At 40.6% G+C, this 20,293-nt stretch overlaps 2 protein-coding genes across 2 annotated transcripts in view; one reads left to right on the top strand and one right to left on the bottom strand.

Moving 5' to 3' along the window:
* RB1 (RB transcriptional corepressor 1) overlaps positions 1-20,293 on the top strand; it is a gene marked incomplete at both ends in the record, with an annotated part of 78,499 nt that overhangs the window by 28,922 nt on the left and 29,284 nt on the right. The window contains 6 exons of the mRNA XM_079547091.1: positions 18-105; positions 777-893; positions 1,581-1,637; positions 1,720-1,751; positions 1,830-1,906; positions 2,003-2,205. Of these exons, the coding sequence (XP_079403217.1) occupies positions 18-105; positions 777-893; positions 1,581-1,637; positions 1,720-1,751; positions 1,830-1,906; positions 2,003-2,205 (574 nt within the window). The remainder of the gene's footprint in view (positions 1-17; positions 106-776; positions 894-1,580; positions 1,638-1,719; positions 1,752-1,829; positions 1,907-2,002; positions 2,206-20,293) is intronic.
* On the bottom strand, positions 17,471-18,493 carry LPAR6 (lysophosphatidic acid receptor 6; the record flags this gene model as incomplete). The annotated part of the gene is made up of 1 exon (XM_079544490.1): positions 17,471-18,493. The coding sequence occupies one exon, from the start codon at positions 18,491-18,493 to the stop codon at positions 17,471-17,473; it is 1,023 nt and encodes a 340-aa protein (XP_079400616.1).

Genomic DNA, 20,293 nt, shown 5'->3' with positions numbered 1-20,293 from the left:
TTTTTTGTATTTTTCAGAGCTGCAATGAATACTATTCAGCAATTGATGATGATTTTGAACTCGGCAACTGATAAACCATCAGATACTCTCATTGCATATTTCAATGTAAGTGACTTGAAGAAACTTGTGAAAAATTACCAGTCATTTAAAACTTATGCACAGAGATCTGGCACGTTTTGGCAACTCCTTTATTACAAACATTTCTGAACAAGTACATTTTAATTAGGATTGTTTAATTACTTTTATTTTTGAAGACATTTGTATCTTAACTGATGTGCACTGGAAACTCGTAGATCCTTAAATCTTTTTGTTTCTGCACTAAATATTAAGGCTTATGTATGTATTGGATGGAGAAACAGGGAAATACAAAGAGGACATACAGAAAGAGGAGGAGGAGGATATATCCATACAAGATCTCTCATGTTCCCAGTCAGAGATTTAAAGATACTTTTAACTTGAAAGACAGTAACATACTTGGTACTACTTGTAAGTTGAGTTAGCTAATTACTTGCAAGATATTAAGTTGCAGTTTATTGAAAACTGCTAACTATATATATATTATATACCCTATATTATGTGTGTATATGTATATATATATATATTTAATATTATATATAATATCTTAAATACTCTGCTCTGATTTATGCTGATGAGGTAACTAAGAGAGATGCTACAAGGTCTAGCAAGATTAATTTGATTAAATCATTGAAGTGCTTTGGAAATAAAACACTTTCCTTGCCTTTCCTTTCCCTCTCGTCTTTTCTGTACTTGACTAGAATTGCACAGTGAACCCTGAAGACAGTATCCTGAAAAGAGTGGAAAGTCTTGGCCACATCTTCAAAAAGAAATTTGCTGAAGCAGTTGGACAGGGATGTGCTGAGATTGGTTCACAGGTAAGTAGCATTTTGGTTGTTACTCATTTGAACTCTGTTGGTGCTAGCTAATGTGTGACCTTACTCACTGCCTTGTCTTCAGCGAAGATTAATAATGAAAAATACTAATCCTTTCAAGTTGAGGAATGGATATGCTTCTCTTCTAATGCTCTGTGAAGATAGCATTTAACAAGTAGTTCTTAATATATAAGATTGGATGGGGAAGAGGTATGCTGGAAATAGTTTGGTGAAGAATGGGAAAATTGATGGGCAAAATACATGCAATGGAAGGCGTACTGCCATTCATTAAAGTAATGTTAACCTAGAAATCTACAGTATTCTTTACATTTACTGCCTTATAAGATCAGTAGGCCAGCTGTGCTTTCTACAAGCATTCTTCTGGAAAGCAATTCCAACATGTTTGTACTCTACGTTCTCTTGTGTATCAGCATCACTTTTTATCCTGTTAGCCATGACTTGACATAAACCCTTGGTTAATTGATCTTCTCATAGTTGAAGTAGTCACAAAGTTTTTGAGGTATCTCTGGTACTACTGGCAATTGGAGCTGAGGAGAACAAAGTTCTCTATTGTAGCTCTTCCAAACAAACAAACAAACCCAAACAAGTAAAAACAAAAAACCAAACCAACAAACATAGTATTTTTGATTTTTAAATTTTTTTTTTTCTTTTTTCCCTCCTTTCTGATAGAGATACCAGCTTGGAGTACGGCTATATTACAGAGTAATGGAGTCTATGCTGAAGTCGGTAAGTTTAGCACTGATAGCTTTGTACTGGCATTGCCTTTTTGAATACTGAAAATAATCAAAGCTTGATTTATATATCTCAGGAAGAAGAGCGCCTCTCAGTGCACAATTTTAGGTATGTGCCAACAACTGATTCTTATTACCTGTCATTTTATTGTTGGGATAAGTATTAACGATTTCCTTTTCCCTTTAGCAAACTTCTGAATGATAACATCTTCCACACATCTCTTCTGGCGTGTGCTCTCGAAATTGTCATGGCTACATATGGCAGTAAGTTGAATCCAAAGTGCTAAGGAGCGAACAAGGAAAACGTGAGAAGTGAAAGAATGCAATGCTCTTAATAATTGTAATCTGCTTTCCTTGCAGGAACTGCTTCACAAAGTGATGGTACCAGTGCTGAAACAGACTTGTCTTTCCCGTGGATTCTCAATGTATTTGATTTAAAAGCTTTTGACTTCTACAAGGTGATTGAAAGTTTCATTAAAGTGGAGCCGAGCCTAACAAGGGACATGATAAAGCATCTGGAACGCTGCGAACATCGCATTATGGAATCTCTTGCTTGGCAATCTGTAAGTAATGTTTTAAAGCACTATTTGTCCTTGTATGACATGCAAATCTAGGAAAAAAAATACACCTAGATATATGAAAGAAGTTTTAGTGTTGGTGAGATGTGCTTCTAGCAAAGTAAATTACAAGAGCTAAAGAAGATCAGTTTTAGCATGTCTTCAGGTTTTGGGAAGAAAAGGCTGTATCAGAGCAGAAGGCTGTATCGTAGAGCAGCTTAGCACTGCTGAATTTCATGCCAGCGTCTTTCATTATTCTGACATGGATATTAAGGGTAATAATGCCCATAAACAGTATTTTGGTGCCAGTAGACAAGGCACCATTCTACATAGGAGCATACATTCTACGCTCTTATAACTTTATCCAGTTTTTAGTCCACTTGACAGGAAGGCATTAATTCTGTGCATCTGATATGATTGTTAATAGTACTTAAAATACTGATTCTCATTGTAACTTGCAGTTAAATTCCTTTAATGTTTTTGAATGCCATTAAAAGCATTCTGGTAGGTTGGTTTTTGTGTTTTAGGCTGAATCTCGGTAAATCAACTGCTGTTTCTTTATACTGTGTCTTACTTATGTACCAAAAATGCTATAAATGCTACAAAACAGGAGACTATAAAGACTGGCAGAACGACACGAAGTGACCATTTAAGAACCCATCTGATAGCTTGTAGATCTGGGAAATTCAAAGAACACAATATGGCATAACTAATATGGTATTCTAACTGTGAACCAAGTTTGTGTATGATTTTGGTTAATGCATAATTTGAGCTTCAAGTTTTCTAGTACTGGTGATACTTTACCAGTCTGTGGGGTTGTACTGGATTCCAGGAACAGCATTGTTGAGTCTGAGCCACAAGAGCAGCATTGTGAGCTCAGGCTTTTAGTTAGGGAAACCACACTGGCCTCTTTGTTACATGGAAGCAATTGCCATGCTTCAAGGTGAATCTGGTCAACCTGCTATGCTAAACAGCCTGTTTCATTTGATTTCCCTTACCAGCAGTCAGTGGACATGAGTGAGGCACCTTCTTGAATACTCTGTCAGGAAGGAGACCTTTTCATTACTGGACTAAGACTTGTGCATCTGGCTCTGTGCTCGTTATTGTGTCACTTATGTGCCCCAGCATTTCTGATGCAGTCCTGTAACTGTTGCCCCACACTTTTTTTTTTTTTTTTCCCCTCTGCTTTCACATGTTTGAACTCTTGGTGAAATGCTGTGCTTCTCCACTGCTGAATGCACAGTTGTTTTTTTTTGAAAAAGACTGCCTGAAAGCTCTTGAAGATTGAGAACCTTGCACCAGAGCTTACAGTAGCAGGGTAAATGAGGAACTTTGCTCAAAATGTTTAAAGAATACTTATTTGAGAATTTTAGTGCTTGGAGGATAAAACCAGAGATACAAATACTGAAGTTTTACTCTCCACAAGCAGAAATTGGCTTCTGACACCTCATGCATTGATGTCAGCTTTATCATAAGCAGCAAGGCTTTTATCTACCAATTTCTACTCAGTAATTCAAGCACAGCATGCAGATAATCTGATTCAGATTTGGTCTTTCAGACTGGAGAATCCATAACACAGTATTTTCAGTATTTAATCTGTTGTCTTGAGTTGCCTGAGGTGTTTAGTGCTGTCTTGGAGTGGCTTATACAGCTTATTTCAGTGGCTGCTAGTAGGTATCTATAAAATTGTAGAAGCACTTACTTTGTTACATTCTCGTATAACGCTTGGCCACTACTTAAAACAGAGCTAAGAATTTGTTGACAATAGAGGAGGGGGTAAAAAGAAGTGTGCAGTCTGTACTCTCCTCTTTGTTACTGGCAGGCTCATCACTAGAGGGCACAGCAGGGCTCTCAAAAATGGAGGGTAGCTGGCTCTGACAAGCAGTTATGTGCTTGCTGCAACAGGACTGTACAGGTACCCTGTGACTCTGTGTTGGCTTCTGTGGCCTCCTCATAGAAGGTTTCCTTCAGCATTGCTGTCCATCCCTGTCTTCCTCATCCATTATGTAAAGCATTTGAATAAATATCTTAATTCTTGCAGGTGTTTTGTAGTTTACAGTGAACTGAAATTGTGAATGTAACTTAAAGAATACTTCAAGTATGCTAGTGCTACATACAAAGAGTACAAAAAAAAAGTTGATGTATTTGAATCCTGTTAGGTGTTATAGCTGCCCATAAGGGAAAGGTTGCAAGTATTAACCAGTCTACACGTGCATAAGCAACCTGAAGATGAAAGATGTTCCATGACAGGGAAGGGTTGGACTAGATGATCTTTAACATCCCTTCCAATCCAAACCATTCCTTTATTCTCTGACCGATGTAATGGTAGTTCAGGAGAGGAGTAGTGAAATGCTGGTAGTGCTAATATCTTGCTGTGTTTTGGGTAATTGCAGTGTACATCATAAGGCTACAAACAAACTTCAGGATTTTTTCTAGTACGGAATATCCATCGTTGCCTCACATATTGACTATTACAGCAAATAACCTACGTAACTGCCAGTTGCTATGTTGTTAAGGCTAGCTGGTTAATTAACATTCAGGTTTAGACTACTCAGGTGCAGTTTGGACCCCGTCATGTAAGAACAGCATAGAACTGTTAGAATCCAAAGGAGGGCTATAAAGATGAGGAGGGGTCTGGAGGGCGAGAGGTTTGAGGGGCTGCTGAGGTCCCTTGGTGTGCTGAGCCCAGAGCAGAGGAGCTGAGGGGCGGCCTGATGGCGGCTGCAGCTCCTCACAGGGAGCGGAGGGCAGCGCTGAGCTCTGCTGTGTGACAGCGGCAGGGCCCAAGGGTCTGCACCTAATCAAAAGGAGGACATTTTTCAATGGCAGAAGTCTGCTAAAGGTTTTGGATTTCCTCAAAAGATTCAGCTAGTGAATGAGTGGTGATTTATTGTATTCCTGTGGTGTGTTCCCTGGATGATATCTCCGTATACTGTTGTGCAAGATGAAAAAAGTATAATCTTAATTAGTAATTTCCTCCAGAAATAGTATGTAAGTTGAGACGTACTTCGTAAATGTCTCTTACCTCCAGATACTATAAAGTAGGAGAGTGGCTAGGTAACTTATGCTTAGTTATAATGCACATCTTACAAGTGATTGCTTAGGTTTAATTCTAATCAAATTGCCTGATAATGTAAACATGAAGGAATCTTAAGAGGATTAATGTTTTCTAATATTCCTAGAGAATATATATTTTCTTGAGGAGGTGTTATACTCTGAAGTAAGCATGTGGAACTTACACAAAACAAACAAACAAAAAAGCCCCCTGTATTTTGGTCTAGTTCTTACCTTCCCTTACAGGCAGAATTGTTCATTAGGACGTTTGTCTGCTCTTGGGAAGTCAAGTGTATTGTCTGTGTTTATCCAGTTTTTCTGCTTTCCAAAAGCTGACTGCTTTTGGAAGACTATAATGTGAGATCTGAAGGGACGGGGAAATTGAAGAGAGAATAGCTGAATTTATTGGAGCTTTACTTGTTGGAGAGTTTTCATGAGGAAAAATGCTTTGCATAATTTCTCTGAAGAAAAGCTCTTAAGAGTTCATCTACCTTTATCTGACTTTGGAAGCAATATCCAGTGAAAGTGAAAGATTGTATTTGAAGATAATATTTTGCTTCTTTGCTAGTCTTCGTGAATACGTTACTGCTTTTTGCACTGCTAGTTGATTTAGTTGTCTCTCCATCAGAAAAGAGATCAAACATTTCCTTTCTTTTTAGGAAAAAAGAAATCATAAAAACAACTACCAAAAAAACCCCACCCCAATAGTGCAAAAATATGGAAAAGTCTTCTCAGTAATACTTAATTTTGAAAAGGGGCAAATGTTGACACTAAGTGGTAGGGAAAGTATTTTATTTTCTTTAAATCTTAATTGAACCCTAAAGTTAGAAGCCCCTTTTATTCCATTAAAAATTATTCACAAATGAGATTGTGATGCTTACAGATGCAGATTATATGCAGACCAATTTGCTACATATTTTTTTATTCATAAAGTATACCAAAATATCTGTATATTTAACTGTAGAGCATTTGTGCCTCATCTCATTAAAATATTTAGGGCACTACTTACATTTGGTAACTTTATTTAAAGGAACTAAAATTACTTTAGATTCAAAAATAAAGGTGTCTGTACCCCTTGATTCATTTTTATCTTATTGATATAAGTACATTTTAAACCTTGGAATGGTTTGTCTGTTTCGCATGAGATGGAGCCAGCCTGGGAGCTCACATTCAGCCTTTTCTGTCAAACTGATCTCTTCTTGTGGCCAGTTTATAAAAGGAATTGTTTGAATATCTCAGATTAAGGCCATATGAATGCATTCCTGGATCTTTGAGTTTCCCTTAGAGAAAGCCCTGTTAGCTGCTCCACTGTGTGTTTGACATGAGTGTTGCTGCTTGCTGCAGTGAATTCCGAAGAACCAGGAAAGAACAGGCTTTCAGTGCCAGTAAATCAGACACAAAATCTATCAACCTCCACAGTCCATGTTAAGAGCAAAACATCTGGCCCATCTAAAATGCATTTGTTTCTTGGGACAGCATGAGAAGAGAAGGCTCCGGGCAGACCTCACCGTGGCCTTCCAGTACTTGAAGGGAGCATATAAACAGGAGGGGGAATGGCTGTTCATGAGGGTGGATAGCCATAGGACAAGGGGGAATGGTTTCAAACTGAGACAGGGGAGGTTTAGGTTAGATATTAGAGGGAAGTTTTTCACACGGAGGGTGGTGACTCACTGGAACAGGTTGCCCAAGGAGGTTGTGGATGCCCCATCCCTGGAGGCATTCAAGGCCAGGCTGGATGTGGCTCTGGGCAGCCTGGTCTGCTGGTTGGTGACCCTGCACGTAGCAGAGGGTTGAAACTGGATGATCAGCGTGGTCCTTTTCAACCCAGGCCATTCTATGATTCTCTGATTCTATGACTTAGCTGTTGTTTTTTTTTTTTGCTGAATTATAACAGAAAGTCAACACCTGTAGAGTCTTTGTGATCCGTTCCTACAAATCCATCTGGTTGTGTTTCCTGGCCTCTCAGCCATGAACAGGGAGGGCCAGGCAATGCATTTTGCTGCTTTCATGCTGTTGGTACCTCTGCTTGAGGACTGTGCTTTCGTAAATGCCTTTCCACAGTTACAGCAGGTGAAGAGGACAGCATACATGTTTTATATCATATTTGGCATACTTGAAGTCATACTTCAGTGCATCTACATAAGCACGAGGAGTCCAAAGGGTATTCCTTGGAGGACTGTGTTTTTAAAAGGTTACCTACTGTGTTGCCCCCTGCAGCCCCACAGCAGCCCAGAAGGAATGGGGAAGCCTTGTGAGCTGGGCTAAATGGAGTTAATTCTCAGTCTCATTTTGAGTGCTAGGCTTTCTTTTTTGTGTGTGAGACAGATGAACTGAAGCAGTGCACTGCACTACAAGTGGTGACACCATAGACCTCTTTAAAGGTTTCTCTACCAGGTTATTCATCTTAAGAGTTAGAATATAATCTGAAGTAGGATAGTGAACTTGGTGGTGTGCTGCCAATCCCATCTGGGCTTGAACCAGGGCTGGAGCACAGTGCAGTGCTAGCTCAAGGCTTGGCAGCTATGCTGTGCTCCATAATGCTTCTCCTCCATCTGCACCTACTCTGTGGTTTCTATTGGCCAGCATTTGCAACGACATTTGCAGTGCTGTTCTGTCACGTATCACAGATTTAACATAATTCAGTGTTTGCAATATCTATTTGTCAACTAAATATGTAGTTAATGTTTGTATTCAGCTGCCTCATCCCACAGCAAAGACTACTGTTGGCTTTAAATTATGCAGCTCATTGTGGAAGAATTACCTTCCTGAAGAAAACAGCATATTCCCAGAGAATATATTTGTGTCATAAATATGACACACTCCCTGAGCTGGAATAACAGCAGAGCTACTTTGATCATGCAGTACAGAGACAAACATTAAACAAGCATGTCTAAGATTTATTTAAACACTGTTAGACAAATCCAGGTTAAGATGAAGCTGCAAGGAGATACAGGTTAAGTACCCATTAGTATTTAGTAGAGGATAAGCTTAACTATGCAGCCCCTAGTCTTTGATTCTGCAAGGACGGGGTTATTGTGGTGCTCCCCATACTCCAGCACTTGGTTTCTTAGATGCAGCATACAGTTTCCAGTGAGATTTCCGTGCTCCTTGTAAGGAGGAACTGAACATCTAAAAATGGAGGTTAGCTAATTATCCGGAGGGCATGGAACCTTCTTAGCAGTCTTTTCTGTTAGGTTTGTCTGAAGTCTTATACCTCTGCCTCTGAAGGTAGATGTCTACATGCAGTTAAGAAGTCCTCTCTTTGACGTATGTATCTTAAGTCGTTCCTATTAAAATTGGAAGGAGAAATAGGAGTGGCCAATACCGTCAACAATTTGGATGAGAGGTTATTGGATGAATAACATGCTGTTGGATTAGTGGACTGACCTTAAAACCTTTCTGATGGGCAGCCAAGCAAGGCTGAATGGTGAGGGAGGGAGTTTGAGGCTGCATCTATACGAACAGCCTGAAAGAGGCTGTGGTTCAGTTTTGAGCACTGCCTGGCAGCCATCTGCAGTATTCTTCTGGTGACTTGTTCCCTGGCTCCTTCTGGCTTTGTCAGCACTCTTCTGGACAATGCCCAGGCAAGGTGCAGGGCATGATGCAGATCACAGACTATTTTCTACTGCTGGTACGGATTAATGGATGAGGAAGCTTCAACTGTGTGGGTGAAAGCTGTGCTTTGCTGCTTGCCCTCAAGGCCTTTGTACAGGCCCTGGCTCGTTATGTGAGCGACTACAAAGGTAGTCGTGGATTCAACCACACAAGTGACCTCAGCGCCAGCTCTGAGTCACGCATTCTCACATTGTATCTCCTTCAGGTTCCAAGAACTGTACGTGTTCCTGCACAGCACTTGGCCTTTTTTTCAGCAAATCCAATCTATGTCAGACATACTCTTTCTCATGTCTACTACATTTTACCTTTCAAAGACTTTAGATGTGGGAATATCTGGTTGGTGCTGTAGGCACAAAAATGCTTGGCTTATCCAGAATGATAGCTCCTCACTGGCAGGAGGTGATTTACTTAGGGAGCTGTACTGGTGTGTAAAGGTAAGGCACCTAATGAATAGCAGGCATCAGATTGGTAATGTCCACAGGAACGATTTGCTGTGAGCTTATGGATTTTTGGTACCCAAAATACCCCGTCTCACTGTGGATGCTGATACAGACAGTGATTTCTAACTTTGAATCTTTGAGGGTTTTTCTTAAAGATCAAAAACTGTGCTAAGTGCCACCAAGTGACGCCATCCCACATGCTTGTCATGCTCCTGGGAGTTATGTTAGGAGACTGCAACTTTAACCTTAAAGAAGGAACTGAGAGTTGATTTGAGGTTTCCTGTCTGTACAAACTAAATATACTTGTTGCATCATGCGTGTGTTCCAGAAGTGTGTGTGATCACATATATCACATCAGACATCACTGCTGGTTAGCATGATAGTACTAAGGAATCATAGTACTTATTTTTATTTTTAAGGTGAAAAATTAGCTCTGACACTTCAGTTGTGACAAATGAGGCTAGAAAAGCTGGATTGCAGGGTTCAAACAAAACTCTAGTTTTTAAATTCCTGCCTTTATGATACTGGGTACATTCTTAGAAGTGAGATGGCTGCTTTTTCTGTGTGTATATGCCATATTATTATGTGCTTTTTTTAGCTTAAGCAAATATATAAAATCAACTGTGTAATATACCTATGCATATATAAAAATGATTTTTCTCACCTTCCTAGCTATCTAAAGAATTGTCTTTTATAGAAACAATACTGTGCTTTTAGAGGCTTGAAACCTGCCTTAACAGCTGAAGGCAGACTGAAAAACCAGGAAGACTGCTGAATGGTAATCTTCACTCCAGTGTCTGCACCATCACTTTGAAAATCTGTTTTGCCACTCCTATGTATCGTGAGGATGACTCAAGCTGTTATTCATGCTTGGGTGTTCCCATCCAGCTAAATCCTCTAGGCTACTGGAATAGAAACCAGAACACCTAAAGCTGAGGTCTTGCATTTCCTGTATTTGTCCATATTGGTAACATGCTCAATCCTTGGCAGGCACTTAAAAAGGGTATGAAGTGCTCACTAGGGTCGTGAAGTGTTGGTTATGCTAGAACCATATTATTGGATTTATCTGTTGCAGTAAAACCAAGGCAGCCCAACCCTTAAGATGCAATTTAGATTCAAGTACAAACATGGCCAAAGGGATTACCTAAGACATAGCAGCTATGCAGTGTTCTCATTCTCTGAAGTTTGAATGCTTGTTCTTGAATATAGATTTCAGTTTTTCTCTGCTTCATCTACTGCTTTAAAGGGTAGAGGTGGCTACTGGGGCTGCATTTCGCATTGATGCCTGTGGTTTCCCTTTATGAAAACCGTGTGCAAGTAAACGACCTGCAGACCGTAACCTTGTGGTTGCAGAAGCAGGGGCTAGGTGACAGTGTGACTCAACTAAGCTGCAATAGCAAGCTGGGTTTTGTGCACGGTGCAGCTTGCAGGTAGGTTGATTGCAATATGCAGATGCCCTGCTCTGACTGTTCTGATCCCTATGCAGTTTTAGCCACAGAAGTAAGACTTGGTTAGCATCATACCATGCTTTTTAGTGGTTTTGTTTTTGTGTTGTTTTTTTTTTTTTCCCCCTTAAGGTTGTCCCGATTACTAGTAATGTTTTAACCAGAAAAAGTGAAATAACTTTCTGGGAATCATTGCTTTTCAGTTTCTGTACTGTTTAGTGTTTTGGTGACCATACCATGCCTGTAGGACTCCAATTTTCAGTTCTACTCTGTTTCTAGGCAGTATGAACTTCAGGTAGTATGAATTCATTCTGCAGCACTGCAGTGTCTGCACTGCAGTGACTTGCACATCCATCTGGATGCCTACCTGTGTGACCTATTCTAGGGTACCTGCTTTAGCAGGGGGGTTGGACTCGATCTCTTGAGGTCCCTTCCAACCCCTGAAATTCTGTGACTTTGTTGAGATTTTCAAAGGTTGCCCACAAGGAAAAATATAAAATTCAGAGCAATGCTTACAGTTGTTTAATTTTGTAAACTCTGGTGGAATTGGGGGAAATTTAATGGTACTGTCACATAGAATGCAAAAGTAAACAATATACGGATTAAATTCTGCAGCTGCATCCCTGCTGCTCCCAACTTGGGTAGGCTTATGCTCTCAATCTTTGTAATTTTGTAAATGTTTTGTCATTTGGTAGAATACAGATTTTCTTGGCTTGCATGTTTTTATGTGAGTCACAGTCCTCTTTAGTTATCAGAAGCTTACATTGTTCTTTCTGTCCTTATTTCTGAGTTATTTGAGCCATTCCATAGTTCACTTTTCCATGGAAGATAGTTTTTGTTTTCATTAGTAAGCAAAGTAGGTACCAAATAACACATGTGAATGCGTTTTTCTCCAGCTTTATGCTCAGTTTTCAAGCTCTCAAAGGGCTGATACTCTCTTGCCAAACTCAAATTACCACCATACCACACATCATTAGAAAGAGGTTTTTTCTTTCCACTTGTATTTTCTCTGAGTTATTGCATACACATATGGTGTGTTCTGTTTGTTGTTTTTTTGTAGGCCAAACAGGTGCTTACCTCTTTTATGCTGTGTAAATATCTGGTATTTGTTATGCATCTGTATCATTGTGTGCACCTTACAGTAATTTTCCAATAATACAAAGTCTTTATCTGTGATGAGGATCCCACTCTGCTTACACCTGTTGAGCATGCATAGTGTTCACAGTCCCAGTCTTCCAGGAAGGTGATTTGCCTGTGTTTTGTTGAAGCTTTTTGGTCAGATGGAGTTTGCTGGTCACACTGGCTGAGACAAGCTGCCAGAGGCCTGTGGTTCAGTTGTGCTTTAGAGATAACATCTGGACCTCTATGGTTCAATCCCTATACAGAGACTTCAGGCTCAGTTAAAACCATATCTTGTCTGAACTTGGCTCAGGGAAGTCCCCGACCTGCTGTCACCCTGCCCACCCAGTTTGACATGCTGTTTCCATGGTACATTTCTTTACTATGAGAGTGGTGAGGTGCTGGCACAGGCTGCCCAGAGAGGTTGTGGATGCCCCGTCCCTGGAGGTGTTCAAGGCCAGGTTGGATGGGGCCCTGGGCAGCCTGGTCTGGTATTAAATGTGGAGGTTGGTGGCCCTGCCTGTGGCAGGGGGTTGGAGATTCATGATCCCTGAGGTCCCTTCCAACCCAGGCCATTCTGTGATTCTGTGATCTGTCTCTGCTAGTTCTTCCTTGCAGACCAGCTTTGAGTAGCCCAAAGGAACTTGCAGATTTTATCTAGACAGAACAAACTTCATTTGTTTGTTTGTTTTCTCAGTTGATAGGGTATTTTTTTAATGCACTTAACACACAGAAGCTTGTGAAACAGGCTATGAGCATGTGGTAGATAGCACTTTTGACATGTGAAAGAAACTTGTGTAAACAAGCCAGTAAAAAGCTGCTGAATTTGGTTTTCTTACAGATAATTTTACTTAGGCTGAAAATGCAGATTTATCTATACATTACTCTCAATTTATTGTGTTTTGCGCCTAATTCCTCTATTAAGAGACACCTGCGGTGCTACAAGTACTTTCTTCATTACTTGATAATAACACCAAAGTTTTTTATTATAAATGGTTGTAACTTCAGTCAAGTGTAGTTCTCGGTGCTGTGGTGAATGGTGAATTAGCCCACTCCTTAGCAAGCAGGAGGGCTTTTTGGTTTTTGGTTGGTTTTTTTTTTTTTTTCCACAGTTTCTTATTACATCAATAGTTGCTTTTATAAATATCCTGCCAGGACAGAGAATCAGTAGATCTAATGTGGCATAGCTTACAGGAGGAAGACTTCAAATAATGATATGTATCCTTTCATAAAGAAGCATTTTTAGCAAAACACATCTGAAAAGCAAAAGAGTGGGTCTAGCTGCAGTTGTTTTCATGTGAAGCAGACTTGATATTATTCCCAAGATAATGGCATTAATTCCTGGTGCCTCCTGTTAATGGTGTCTTTCAGATGTTTTTTTCTTCAAGGCATCAACTGGCTGTTTGAAAAAGATGAGGGTAGGGCACATCTTAGAGCTGCGTGTGTGGGAAGTTATTCTTGTCAAGAACTGCCTCTTTATATAAAGCTGGGAACTTTTTGCTGAAGGCTTTCCTTTGTTATTCCTCGTGCTTCGCTTTTTCATATTTGAACAAAGAATTCTTAATAATTCTTCTAGTTTTGTTCTAACTGGAGCAGGAAGACTGCTCGCTTAATAGAGAAAAGGGTTTTAAGTCTCAGCCCTGAACTTTAGTTGTCCAACAAAATGATAAGTTTTATAGAAAAACAGATGCTATCTATTTATATGTTTTGTGATAAGTTCAGTTTTCTTGAAGGAAAGACTGAGCTTATTTTGTAAGCAGTTGTGGAAGGAAGCAGGAGATGGAGGGAGATGATAAATGCAAAAGGCTGCAGAGCACTTCAGTGCCAAAGCAGAATTGGAAGACAAGAGCAAACTTCTCCATACAACTTCTTGCAGAAGTGTTACACTGTTGGCATGGCTTTCTAGGTTTACATCCATCTTTAATTAGCTCTGTTGTGTTCTGAAAGCACACTCATTCAGTGATTGTCAATTGTTTTTATACTTAATGTTTTCAGCACTGATAACCAGATAAAAAAATACAGGCCAGGCATTTGATTTGAATATATATATTTTTTAAATTTAAATTTTGCATTAGCTTTGAAATGTATTCTGCGTTTTGTCAGTGATGCTTAAAGGAAATTGTCAGGACTTACAAGTCTGCCCAGGTTTCAGAATCTTATGATATATTTGCTGTTGGAAAAGTATGAAGGCGCTGCTCATCATTGACAAAACTGAAAAATGAACTTGGAAGAATAAATAATGCCAGGATTTACCATGGTCAGGTGGGATTTCTGAAAATACCTCTGGCTTCACTGTAACTTTACCAGAGTGCTTAATGTAATTCCTAAAATCTCATCTCTGGTTAGAATGCTGTTTGCAGTTGCAACTGAAAAATCAGTTGCTGTTTGTTATACGTGATACAGGAGTATATAATGATCAGGTGTGATACAGAAAGGCTGTCTGGCAGTCAAATGCTCCTTGCCTTTTCCAAAAGAAATGAGGAGGTAGTACTGAAAGCAATGAATTTAAATCAGAAGGTGGTGATTTTGTTTTGCTTTGTTACCCACAACACCCAACACAAACCTGCTGCAGAATGGTTTCTCACCACACATACTTAACACAAACCCTTTGCTGCAGAATGCTGCGGATGTTAAATTTGGCTAAAGTTGAAATCCAAAATAATATAACAAGTTTTAAATGGAAAATATTTTGTTGCTGAAGTAACAACATGCTAAATGTTATTTTTGATATTTTTTCCCCTTGTGAACAGATGGTTTATTGTCTAGTTAGCAACTGCTGCCTCTTTTGTCTTAGATCGAAAAAAGAGTTGACTGAACTTTAATTGCTTTTATTTTCATGGGAAGTGGGCGCTATCTGCACTCTGTATATGGGAAAACTAAAATACAAAGAACAGATCTGCATGATGTGGTCCTAAAAATGGACTCTGAAACCCTGCTGTGAAACCGTTCCAGTAAGAATACAGCACTTTTAGGAAGTGCTGCATGCAGTGTGATATCAGATACTCGGGAGCTCTGTCAGTGTAAGCCATTTTTGATTGGGATACCTTGGCATGACTTAGGAGATTAACTCCTCATCTAGATTTAAATTTTGGCACGAGCTCCTACCAGCAGAGTTGATATCAAAGGCAGGATTAGACCGAAGGGGTGCAGCTGTTCAGGAAAGTACCCATGGAATGTTGCTCTATGCACTGCTCTCTAGAATAATCTTCCTACAGAACTGGAAAAGGAGGAGAGCTGCATTCAATCCTGACCAGCTGGGAGCATGGTCTTATATCAGCTTTTCTGGGGGGAATACAGGTTTGCTCCCTGTCTTCTGCATTGGTCAGATCAGGAATTTCTCAAGTAACAGATACTCTAAATTTCAGATGTTCCTCTTCTACATGAAGAACGTGACTGACTACAAATGCCAGTAGCCAAGTTTGTTTATTTGTTTGTTTGTTTTTCCAATCATTCCTAGTACTAAACAGGCTCTTCAAGACATTAGGGATGTGTATCTGATTTCTGAACTTTGGGCTTCTCAGTGACTTCTTATCTAAGAAACATAGAAGTTTTCTACTCGCAGTGTTTTTTCTCATGAGAGAGAATTCTCATTCTCTCTCATTTTTTTTCCAGAAGATAAATCAGGAGATTAAGATTTCCCAACAAAGAGCATTGCCCATCTCCAACTGTTAGTCTAGATTTATACGCTTATCTCTGTAATTTAGCTCATAGTACTTGAATTTTCCTTTCACCAGACGTGGAGAATGACTACAACTGGAAAACTTGAGGTACTCATACTACAAGTTATCAATACTGCTGAATTAGAAATTCAGTGTACAACTTACTTACGATAATCATGCAAAAGCACTCCAGATAAAGTATATGTATAATGTACTGTGATAGTCCAGTATGCATTTTGGCCTGCACTGAGGCACTGAGTTTCGGATACTGCCCTGAAAAGTGCCTCAATTAGAGTATGTGTCTGTGCATTTAGTAGTACTGTAGCTGTGTTGCAACTGACTGCCCTAAATCAACAACGTAATTTAATTTGCTTTTTCACTCCATTGTCCCTGGGGAGGAAAACCCAACACTTACTTCTACCTTTTAAGTATTTATTGAATGTTACAGGGATGTTAAATTAATTTTGAGGAAAATGTACACAATGTTTTAATAGCCAGGAAATGTATGTAGCAGGACATTTTAAAACACTCCTGTGTACACACTGCTGTTTGTAACATTATAAATAGACTTCTCTCTTTACATTGGCTTTGACTTTTCAAAGCGTCTTGATTAATATTGCTGGTGCACAGCCTCAAGTAATTCATTTTTATGCTCTGTAACGTTTGCAGGAGAATAGCATTTGAGATTTTAAATGCTAAAATGGTAAAAATCAAAGTTTTCTCAGACAGAGATTGAGAAAAGTTCATTCTGAACAGTACTGTGCTTGAGTTGCTTTGAGAAACTAAATAATTTCTTGAAATATTTTGGCTGATGCATATACTTACTTTTAGTTACCAAAGGTCATATTTTTTCTAGTAACAAACCCCTAAGAGATTGAATTACCTTACTTGGAGGATGTTATTTTGCTTAAAACTTGAAGAACTTTTCACAGAAGAGTTTAATAAGGTTGTATTGTACCTAAAGCACTCGCTTCAGTCATCAGAGGTTCCTGTAGTTATAATTGCACAGACATCTGAGACAGAGACGAGAAGAAAAACCAGTTTTTCTGACATGTTTCCAGAAGCCCTAAACTACCTGAAGATTTAATTTCTTTATGAGGACAAGGCTTGTGGAGGAAGAGTATTTCTATCAGATAAGTGAAAGAAACAGAACAGTCTTTCTTTCTAGTTTTGAAACAGAAACAGTAGTATGAAGCTGGATCTGTTGAGAATAACTGTTATTGGGGTTAAAGTGGGCATGTTAATTAGGATAATGAGGGAAAAAGAGTGGTTTGTAGCTGTGGAGAAAAGGGATGTTAGTGGAGGGGAAGATACCTACTGTTTTTATGGGAACAGCAGCGGGTCCATAATTTACTGCTTAAGGAAAGTGAAGGGCTGGTATGGGAGAAATTAAAATCTCGTAGCACGGCGATTGAAGCTCCTCACAGGCATAATGAGGGAGGAAGCTGCAGGGAGAAAAAGGGGTTAGGAGCAAGGGAGGGAGAGGGAAAGAGGACATTCAGAAGCAGGCATGCCAGCTGAACTTACACGACCAATATGATCAGTAACTGGAGTCTGTAGTGTAAGCCAATCAGTTTCGCCCCCCTGTCTTCAGTAACTTGGGAATTGATGCGATTATTTTAAAAAAGCAGTTTTAATTTTTGGAAAAAACAATATTTTCCATTTCTCTGACTTGACAAACCAGCCTTTGGACTTTCGTAACCGAGGCTGAAACCAAAAGGTTGTTTGTTTTTTTTTAAACATAAAAATGAGTCAAAACAGACATCTGATAGAAATTCATAAAATACTTTCTCTGTGTACTGTTAACACTTTTACAGTCTTACCATAAACATTTTCTAATGTGAAGAAGTAACGTTTACAGACCAGAATATATTTTCACAGCTGAAGAAACGTGCAGGCTTCTAATTCCAGTTTAGTCCCAACAGTCTCCTAATACAGTTTATCTTGGAGAGTCACTGTCAAATATTTTCATTTTTATGGTCTGAAAGCTGTGTTGCAGAAAGTTTTCTGACAGTGGCATTTCAGAGAACCTGTTATCGCGTGTTCTGGTGAACCTGTTGTTTTTGATCGAGTTTTGGATTGTGTCTGAGGTGAAATAATACACTATAGGATCAAAACAGCAGTTTGACACGGCGATGCATAGGGTGACAGGGTACATAGTCCTGACCGCAGTCACCACCGAGCAATTAATCCACGTCTGCGTTCTCATCAGAGAGTAAAGTATCAAGGTAATGTTATAAGGCACAAAACAGAAGCAGAATATCACCAAGTGGACAAAAATCATTTTGAGTACCTTTTTCTTGCTTAATTTATTCCGACTTAATGTAAGCGGTTTGTTCAGAGTCCGTAAGACCATGGTAGAACAGGTGACGTTCAAGATGAGGGGAATGAAAAACCCCACGATTTCAATGAAGATAACGATCCTGGACAGGTAGGTCTTCCAGGTGGACTCAGGGAAGTTTTCAAAGCACGTTCTTTGTTCTGTGTTGTTTTGGCGGTTTGTGGACTGGAAGAAGCTGGCCGGCGTGCTTCCTGCCAGCACCGTGATCCACACCGCCACACACACAATCCTGGCGTTCCTTTTGGTGCGAAGAGTCTTAGAGCGAAAAGGGTGCACTATCGCTAGGAAGCGATCCACGCTGATGCAGGTCAGGAACAGAATGCTTCCGTACATGTTGGTGTAGAATAGCGTGACGGAGATCTTGCACAGGACGTCTCCGAAGGGCCAGTTCCTTACCACGAAGTAATAAATCCTGAAGGGCAAGGTAAACACGAACAGCAGATCCGATATTGCCAAATTCAGCATGTACGTCGTGGTCTCGTTCCGCACTTTCAATGTAAAAGTGAAAATGTAGATAGCAACGCAGTTGGCTATGAGGCCGAGAACAAATACCATGCTAAAGACACAGCCATATAAAGTGTATTTAAAGGAGTCCTCAGTGGAGCAGTTAGAGCTTACCATTATAATGGTATATCAGAAATACAAGCCTCAGTTGCTGTGATGCGCAGCTTTCTCCGGTGTTTTCAGGGCAACGTTTAAAAACTTCCAGCGCTGTTGCAGATGTGCTTCTGCTCCTCCTCAGAGCTTCAGAGAAGCACTGTGCGTGGTGGGGTTCATCTCCAGGAGCTCGCTCCTCTCTTCCCACCGCCGTTGTAATCATGCAGCACGTTGTTTGCGGCAGACCAGGTAAGCGCCAGCCTTGCTTACTTCCATCTTTCCTCCCTCGGTTCGGTGAAGAACTTTCCGCCTTATTCTGAGCTGCAGCTCATGTCGTCCAAGTGGAAGTAACCGGGCACGACGTGGGTTTCAGAGAGCCGTTTCCCGGGCTCGGCGAAGCGTGAGAGCTTCCATGTCTTTTCCCGCAGCCCTCTCTGCCCAACGAGCTCTGCAGCCCGGCGGAGCGCTCACCCCGCCGCGGGCGGGAGGCAGAGCGGCTGCGAGGGCAGGGCGGCGCCGCGGCGTGTCGGCTCCTGCGGGAGGCGGGGAGGGAGGGAGGAAAGGAGGGGAGGGGGCAGGCAGAGCTCGCCCCATCCGTAGCGTGACATCACGGGGAGGAGAGGCCACGCTGGTCTCTGCCAGCCCGGGGTCCGTGGTGGTACGGCTGCTGGGCGGTCAGTGTCCGCGCTGGGGCTGCCGGCTCGCCCCGCTGCGAGGAGGCGTGTGTCTGAGCGGCTCTCGCGCCTAAAGGTTAACCTGTTTCCTCGTTGGGGTTTCCTGTTACATGTGCAGCTGAAGCTAAGCTTACGCCCTTGGAAAGACATGTTTGCTTGTGATAGATAACACGTTAATCACACCAAATCAGCTGAGGTGCTCGGTGTTGATTCCCCTGATACACCAATATGTTCTTCGTGAGGGAAAAAGTAACACTGATATATAATTACTTTCACCTCATGATTTACACAGGGTGAGGCACAGGCGTGGCAGACCTGGAGTGACCCTGGGACATCCCCCCAGCTGAGGGCAGTGAGACACTGTAACCTGTGCTAGGAAACCTACCAAACCATTAGGATTGGAAAAGGTGGCTAAAATCATCATGTCCAACCATCAACCCATCCCACCATGCCCAATAACTACGTTCCTCAGTGCCACATCCACACGGATCTGGAACACCTGCAGAGAAGGATGGTGACTCCACCACTTCCCTGCTCTTTCCAAGAAGAAACTCTTCCTAATATCTAACCTCAACCTGCCCTGGTTCAACTTGAGGCTGTTCCCTCTTGTCCTTTAATTCAGCTGAATTAACTTGATTCCTCACATGGGAAATTTTAGCTCGTATCCCAAATTACTCCTAATCAGTAAGATGGTGCTTTTCACAAAGCATGTTTCAAATACAGTACTGTGCAGTTGGTTTTGATAATATAATGGGGCACTTATCACTTGTGCCCAAAATATTCCCATTAGTCACCGATTAATGAAATGAAAGCATGTTGTAACCAATTAAATTGTTAAGTAATACTTTTTTTTTTTTTTTTTTTTTTTTTTTAAAGCAGCTCTTGTGCCTCCAGGGAAGGCAGGTAGGAGATGCATCTCCATTTAGATAGATTTGTTTATTTAGCATCAGCATGGACAGACAGACAGACTCACTGACTTCTGGCATCAAACCCAGTATGTTTCAAAGTCTTCAAACAAGAAACCTCTTCATATCTAGCTGGGTGGTGTGGCTCTTTGAACATGATTTTAATCAGTGTGCATAAGCAAAGCTCTGCTAGGCAGAAATTGTCCAGTCTTTTGTAAAGGAGAGTAAGTAATTTCAGCACAGGG

The sequence above is a fragment of the Tetrao urogallus genome (genome assembly GCF_951394365.1).
Source record: "Tetrao urogallus genome assembly, chromosome: 1".
NCBI lineage: Eukaryota > Metazoa > Chordata > Aves > Galliformes > Phasianidae > Tetrao > Tetrao urogallus.
This window is presented reverse-complemented; position numbering and strand designations above follow the sequence as displayed.